This window comes from Theropithecus gelada, chromosome 11 (assembly GCF_003255815.1).
Source record: "Theropithecus gelada isolate Dixy chromosome 11, Tgel_1.0, whole genome shotgun sequence".
NCBI lineage: Eukaryota > Metazoa > Chordata > Mammalia > Primates > Cercopithecidae > Theropithecus > Theropithecus gelada.
Genome location: NC_037679.1, coordinates 81,896,817 through 81,904,264, shown reverse-complemented (window position 1 = coordinate 81,904,264; position 7,448 = coordinate 81,896,817). Strand labels below are relative to the sequence as shown.

The 7,448-nt window shown below is 47.8% G+C and overlaps 1 protein-coding gene across 1 annotated transcript; it reads left to right on the top strand.

The window, feature by feature from the left end:
* Positions 1-1,737: 1,737 nt before the first annotated feature.
* LOC112634497 (hydroxycarboxylic acid receptor 2) lies at positions 1,738-3,877 on the top strand. The gene has a single exon (XM_025402025.1). It carries the CDS (start codon positions 1,893-1,895, stop codon positions 2,982-2,984), a length of 1,092 nt encoding a protein of 363 aa, XP_025257810.1. The 5' UTR covers positions 1,738-1,892; the 3' UTR covers positions 2,985-3,877.
* The last annotated feature ends 3,571 nt before the right edge of the window (positions 3,878-7,448 follow it).

Sequence of the window (7,448 nt, the reverse complement as noted above, 5' to 3'; positions counted from 1 at the left end):
ATGTGTGCAATAGTGTCCTGATACAAGGCAGAGTTCCATGTCCTCTAAGGTCCTGTCCCTCTAAGTTTAATTTTACAAAAATGGGGGCTTTAAAAATATCACATACTTAGTGGGAGAGTTTTCGCATGTGTGGAGACAGAGTATACAGGACTGTCCATACTTTCTGCTCAATTTTGCTGTGAACCTAAAACTGCCCTAAAAATAAAGTTCATTAAAGAAAAAAAAATCACAGCCAGGCGCAGTGGCTCACACCTGTAATGCCAACACTTTGGGAGGCCGAAGCGGGTGAATCACGAGGTCAGGAGATCGAGACCATCCTGGCTAACACGGTGAAACCCCGTCTCTACTAAAAAAATACAAAAAAAACTAGCCGGGCGAGGTGGCGGGTGCCTGTAGTCCCAGCTACTCGGGAGGCTGAGGCAGGAGAATGACGTGAACCCAGGAGGCGGAGCTTGCAGTGAGCCGAGATCGCGCCACTGCACTCCAGCCTGGGCGACAGAGCAAGACGCCATCTCAAAAAAAAAAAAAAAAGACCAGCCTGGCCAACATGGTGAAACCCCGTCTTTACTAAAAATACAAAAAATTAGCCTGGCGTGGTGGTGCATGCCTGTAATTCCAGCCACTCAGGAGGCTGAGGCAGAAGAATTGCTTGAACCTGGGAGGTGGAGGTTGCAGTGAGCTGAGATCGTGCCACTATACTCCGGCCTGAGTGACAGATTGACTCTGTCAAAAAAAAAAAAAAAAAAAAAATCACAATCACATACTAAGCTCCCAAGGACATAAACAAGATAGAGACCTCATCCAGTTTTTTGTTTGTTTCAGGGACCTGCAACTGTTTGTTACCAACCAGTTTCCTGGGCTGTCCAGAACCGAGAGTTTATGGGGTACTAAGCCCGTGCTCTATCCTCAGGTACCCCTCTTCATGCAGAGCAACACAGAAAAACAAATTTGTAGCACAAAGTACACCCGATTTGCTACAGCTTACGACTAGCCTCATGAATCCTTTTTCTCATTAATTCAAACTTTGCAAAAAAAAAAAAAAAAAAAAAAATCACATACTTAAAAATAAATCACTTGAGCACAGAAGCATATCAAAATCTAATATAAACAAACAAAAAACCCAACTTATTTTAACATGCCACTGAAACTGGGCTCAAGTTTTCAAACTTCTTATGAAATATTATACTCTCGAGCAGGCTTTTTTTTTTTCTAACTGGAGGTGAACGGCAGAGTTCTGATGTGGAAAAGCAATCCATGTTTGTACAGAGAGATGGCATAGGAAAAGTGGTCAAATTCAACTAGTCTGTCCTCATCGAACAGGCGACTACTGTCTTCTCAACATTTCCAAAAGAATTCATATGTCTGCTACTGTTTATGTCATATGCCTGTTAATTTTTCATGCTAATTTTTAGTGTTCCTGGAAAACCTCACTGTTTGGCACCGAAAATTATTATTGCTATTGTTGTTGTTTTGTTAATTATGTAAGCCAAGCAAATGACGGTGAATTAATTCTGCAATGTTGAGTACTCAATTGGCATGCAAGTACCCAGCCTTCCAAAGGGATATCCTTCATGTTTCACTGATTTTCGAATGACAGTCGGCTTGCCTAAACTTATCCTTTACATTTAAGAAATTTTGTGGGTTCCTGTCTGCCCAGGGGATTTTTATTACTTGTTTATGCAAACAGCAGGTTGCATAAGAGACTTGCTGGCCTTTTTTTTTTTTTTTAAGAGAGATTTCGTAGTTTCCTGGTAACCATTCAGTCATCTATTTCAACACCCTGACATGACATAAAGGCAGGCGCGGAACCACACGTTCACCACACAGACACACGCCTCCTTGCTGGAGCATTCGCCGGGCAAGGCGCTCCATCGGACCAACTAGCCGCACTCATGAATTGGCACCATCCGCAGGATCACTTTCTGGTAATAGACAAGAAGAACTGCTGTGTGTTCCGAGATGACTTCATTGTCAAGGTGTTGCCGCCGGTGTTGGGGCTGGAGTTTATCTTCGGGCTTCTGGGCAATGGCCTTGCCCTGTGGATTTTCTGTTTCCACCTCAAGTCCTGGAAATCCAGCCGGATTTTCCTGTTCAACCTGGCAGTGGCTGACTTTCTCCTGATCATCTGCCTGCCATTCCTGATGGACAACTATGTGAGACGTTGGGACTGGAAGTTTGGGGACATCCCTTGCCGGCTGATGCTCTTCATGCTGGCCATGAACCGCCAGGGCAGCATCATCTTCCTCACGGTGGTGGCCGTGGACAGGTATTTCCGGGTTGTCCATCCCCACCACGCCCTGAACAAGATCTCCAATCGAACAGCAGCCATCATCTCTTGCCTTCTGTGGGGTGTCACTATTGGCCTGACAGTCCACCTCCTGAAGAGGAAGATGCCGATCCAGAATGGCACTGCAAATTTGTGCAGCAGCTTCAGCATCTGCAATACCTTCCGGTGGCACGAAGCCATGTTCCTCCTGGAGTTCTTCCTGCCCCTGGGCATCATCCTGTTCTGCTCAGCAAGAATTATCTGGAGCCTGCGGCAGAGACAAATGGACCGGCATGCCAAGATCAAAAGAGCCATCAACTTCATCATGGTCGTGGCCATCGTCTTTGTCATCTGCTTCCTTCCCAGCGTGGCTGTGCGGATACGCATCTTCTGGCTCCTGCACACTTTTGGCACGCAGAATTGTGAAATGTACCGCTCAGTGGACCTGGCGTTCTTTATCACTCTCAGTTTCACCTACATGAACAGCATGCTGGACCCCGTGGTGTACTACTTCTCCAGCCCATCCTTTCCCAACTTCTTCTCCACTTTGATCAACCGCTGCCTCCGGAGGAAGATGACAGGTGAGCCAGATAATAACCGCAGCACGAGTGTCGAGCTCACAGGGGACCCGAACACAACCAGAGGCGCTCCAGAGGCGTTAATGGCCAACCCCGATGAGCCATGGAGCCCCTCTTATCTGGGTCCAACCTCTCGTTAAATAACCATGCCAAGAAGGGACATTGTCACCAAGAACGAGGGTCTCTGGAGAAACAGTTGGGCTGTTGCATCAAGTAATGTCATTGGACTCGGCCTAAGGTTTCCTGGAACTTCCAGATTCGGAGAATCCGATTTAGGGAAACTGTGGCAGACAAGTGGGAGACTGGTTGCAAGGTGTGACCGCAGGAATCCTGGAGGAACAGAGAGTAAAGCTTCTAGGCATCTGAAACTTTTGCTTCATCTCTGATGCTCGCAGGACTGAAGATGGGCAAATTGTCAGCGTTTGCGCTGAGCAGAGTTGGAGCCAGAGATCTACTTGGGACTTGTTGGCCTTCTTCCTACATCTGCCTGAGACTGGGGGGCTCAGCTCCTGGGGTGATATCTAGCCTGTTTGAAACAGCGGGGATAAGGAGAGCTGAGATTGGAGGGAATTAAGTTGCTCCTGGAGGGAGCCCAGGCATCATTAAACAAGCCAGTAGGTCACCTGGCTTCCGTGGACTAATTCGTCTTTTGGACGAGCATTAGCAGAAATGGACTCAGGAAAGAGACTCACATGCTTTGGTTAATATCTGTGTTTCCGGTGGGTGTAATAGGGGATTAGCCCCAGAAGGGACTGAGATAAACAGTGTTATTATGGGAAAGGAAATGGCATTGCTGCTTTCAACCAGCGACTAATGCAATCCATTCCTCTCTTGTTTATACTAATCTAAGGGTTGAGCACTTGAAACGGCTTCAGGATGGAAAGCTGTTTCCCACCTCTGTTTGCTTTTACCATTAAAAGGAAAACGTGCCGCTGCCCCACGGTTAGAGGGGGGCACATTCCTCCTGGTTCCTTTGCTTGTGTTTCTGTACTTACCAAAAATCTACCATTTCAATAAATTTTGATAGGAGACACAGTCTGGCGTTGCTATGTCTGGGTTATGGTTCACAGAAATGGGCTTCTTACTTAAGCAGAGACCTTTATGGGTTGTTAACTATGTCCTGGTAGAAAACTACTCCACCCTGCAAAGTAAGAAAGAGACACAGACACTGAGCTACATCATGAGACAACTAAGCAGAAATTACACCTGTGTCTAAACAAAGATAGAAAGAGCTGGGATTAAAAATAATTTGGAAGGATAGTACAGATACGATTGCAAGGGCACTCACATTTTATTAGAGTTTGGTGAATATTGCTGTTAGTATTTGTGCATTTTTTTTTTTTTTTTTTTTTTTTGAGACGGAGTCTCGCGCTGTGTCACCCAGGCTGGAGTGCAGTGGCGCGATCTCGGCTCACTGCAAGCTCCGCCTCCCAGGTTCAGGCCATTCTCCTGCCTCAGCCTCCGAGTAGCTGGGACTACAGGCGCCCGCCACCACGCCCGGCTAGTTTTTTGTATTTTTAGTAGAGATGGGGTTTCACCATGTTAGCCAGGATGGTCTCGATCTCCTGACCTCGTGATCCGCCCGTCTCGGCCTCCCAAAGTGCTGGGATTACAGGCTTGAGCCACCGCGCCCGGCCGTATTTGTGCATTAAAAAGGGAATCAAGGCGAGGCATGGTGGCTCACGCCTGTAATCCCAGCACTTTGGAGGGGCCGAGGCGGGCAGATTACCTGAGGTCTGGAGTTTGAGACCAGCCTGGCCAACATGGCGAAACCCCGCTTCTACTAAAAATACAAGAAAAATAAGCCAGGCGTAGTGGTGGCCGCCTGTAGTCCCAGCTACTGGGGAGGCTGGGGGAAGAATTGCTTGAACCCGGGAGGCGGAGGTTGCAGTGAGCCGAGATGGTGCCCCTGCACTCCAGCCTGGGTGACAGAGCAAGACTTCATCTCAAATAATAATAATAAACAATATAAAAAGGGAATCAAGTCAGGCAGATATTTTTCCGTAGGAGGGAGAAGAGCGAGCTTCCTATGGAATGGTTTCAGTTCCCGATTTGGAGAAGGAAAGGAGATGTACTGGTTTGAGTCTGTGATCGGTCCAAGTTTCTGTTACGCTTTCATTTCCAACTCTGTCACTCCTTGATTATTTGGCAAGACGAGGCTTGCTTCAACCTCCTGACATGAACACAGATAAGGAATTTAGAGACGGGCTCCCAGCTCTGAGACAATGACAGTAAATGAAGAAAGGTGGACGCTCTGGAATTACCTCTGTGCTTTCAGAGCAGTTGGCTTGTCTGTATCACCAAGCAACGTACAAGTAAAAAGCCAAAAGCAAGGATCACCTCGAAGAGGAAGAGATGTCAGGGATGAGCTCAGAGGAAACTAGGGATTCCCCAGCCTCGGAGGCATGAGTCAGTGGGGAGCCTTGTTGTGAAACCCGGATTCTTTCAAGGGATGAGGTGGTTTGGGGTGTTCGGACCTCCACAACTCACATTCACTCGCTGATTCAGGCATTCCATCCGTTTTTTCTTTTCTGATACCGAGTCTCGCTCTGTCACCCAGGCGGGAGTGCAGTGGTGTGATCTCGGTTCATTGCAGCCTCTGCCTCCTGGGTTCGAGTGATTCTCCGGCCTCAGCCTCCCCAGTAGCTGGGATTACAGGTGTGCACCACTACACCTGGCTAATTTTTGAATTTTTAGTGGACATGGAGGGTTCGCCATGTTGCCCAGGCTGGTCTCGAACTCCTGACCTCAGGTGATCCACCCGCTTCAGCCTCCCAAAGTGCTGGGATTACAGGTGTGAGCCACTGTGCCCAGCCTCATTCCATCAGTTTTATCTATTAAGCACCAACTGTGTGCCAGGGGCTGTTCTGGGTGGTGGAGATAGAACAAGGAACAAGGCAGCCACAGTCCTCTTCTCATCGAGCTGACTTTTGAGGTGGGGAGGCAGGCAGAAATAAAAAGGGGCCTTGGGGTGGCTGTGGGTGTCATGACCATGGTGGAGTGGGACAATGGGGATAAAAAGTAATTGGGGCTGGGGTGACTGGGATGGCTTCTATGAGGCATTGACCTTGAGCTGAGCCATGAATGACTAAACAGAGCAAGCAATGCAAAAGTCTGGGAGAAAGACACGCCAAGCAGAGGGAATGGCAGGTGCAAAGGCCCTGAGGTGAGAATTAGGTTGGTGACTGCGTGTTCATTTCCTGTGGCTGGGTGGCTTGGAACAATAGGAATGTATTCTCCCACAGCTCTGGAAGCTAGAAGTGCAGAATCAAGGTGTTGGCTGGGTTGGTTCCATCTGGAGGCTCAGGGGAAAATCTGTTTCATGCCTCGCCTCACTCCGAGCTTGAGGAGACTGCTGGCACTCTTGGACTTGCCTTGACTTGTAGACGCTTCACTCCAATCTCTGCCCCTGTCACCACATGGCGGTCCCCTCTGTGTCCTCTCCTCTTCTTACAGACACCTGTCTTTTTTTTTTTTTTTTTTGTCTGTTTTTGAAACAGAGTCTCACTCTGTCACCCAGGCTGGAGTGCAGTGGCTTGATCTTGGCTCACTGCAACTCTGCCTCCCAGCCTCAAGTGATTCTCTTGCCTCAGCCTCTCACGTAGCTGGGATTACAGGCATGTGCCCCCACACCTGTCTAATTTTTCTATTTGTAGTAGAGACAGGGTTTTACCATGTTGGCCAGGCTGGTCTTGAACTCCTGACCTCAGGTGATCCGCCCGCCTCGGCCTGCCATAGTGCTGGGATTACAGGTGTGATCCAGCACTCCCAGTCATAAAAGATGCCTGTCTTTATAACCCACCCTAATCCAGGATGCTCTCATCTGGAGATCTTTACCTTAGTTATACCTACAGAGACCCTTAATCCAAATAAGGTTGTATTCTAAGGTTTGGGGTGAACATAGCTTTTGGGAACCAGAACTCAACCGACGATAGTGAGGAACAACGTGGCCAACACAATGAGTGTGGGGCCTGCCATATAGTGAGGTCGAGATCCCCTTTCAGACAAAAGTAATGAAAGACTCGAGATGAAGATCATACTATATTTAAATGAAAAAGTTTCTAAACAGAATATGATATCCATTTTCTTTTAAAATACGTATATCTGTGTACTTGTGCAAGGAACAACAGACTACAAGAACACACACCAGGCTGGGCACAGTGGCTCACCCCTGTAATCCCAGTACTTTTGGAGGCTGAAGCGGGTGGATCATGTGAGCCCAGGAGTTCAAGACCAGCCTGGGCAACATAGCAAGACTCCATCTGTACAAAACATTTAAATATTTAGCCAGGCATGGTGGCATACACATGCAGTCCTAGCTACTTGGGAGGCTGTGGTGGGAGGATCACTTGAGCCCAAGAGTTTGAGGCTGCCGTGAGCTATGATCAGGCCACTGCACTCCAGCCAGGGCGACAGAGTGAGACCTTGTCTCAAAAAAAAAAAAAAAGAAAGAAAGAAAGTGACACTCTGATACTCAGGCTGAGCCATTGGAAAGTATCTTCTACATTTGCTGTGTGTGTGTTTTTGTGTGTGTGAAAGGAGAGAGAGGAAGAGGAAGAGAAAATTTATTTATGTAGATCTATGTGTCTATATATTGGAAAAGG

What these genes read in the sequence shown, in the direction of transcription:
- LOC112634497 (XM_025402025.1), top strand. Translation starts at nt 1,893, where the DNA reads ATGAATTGGCACCATCCGCAGGATCACTTTCTGGTAATAGACAAGAAG.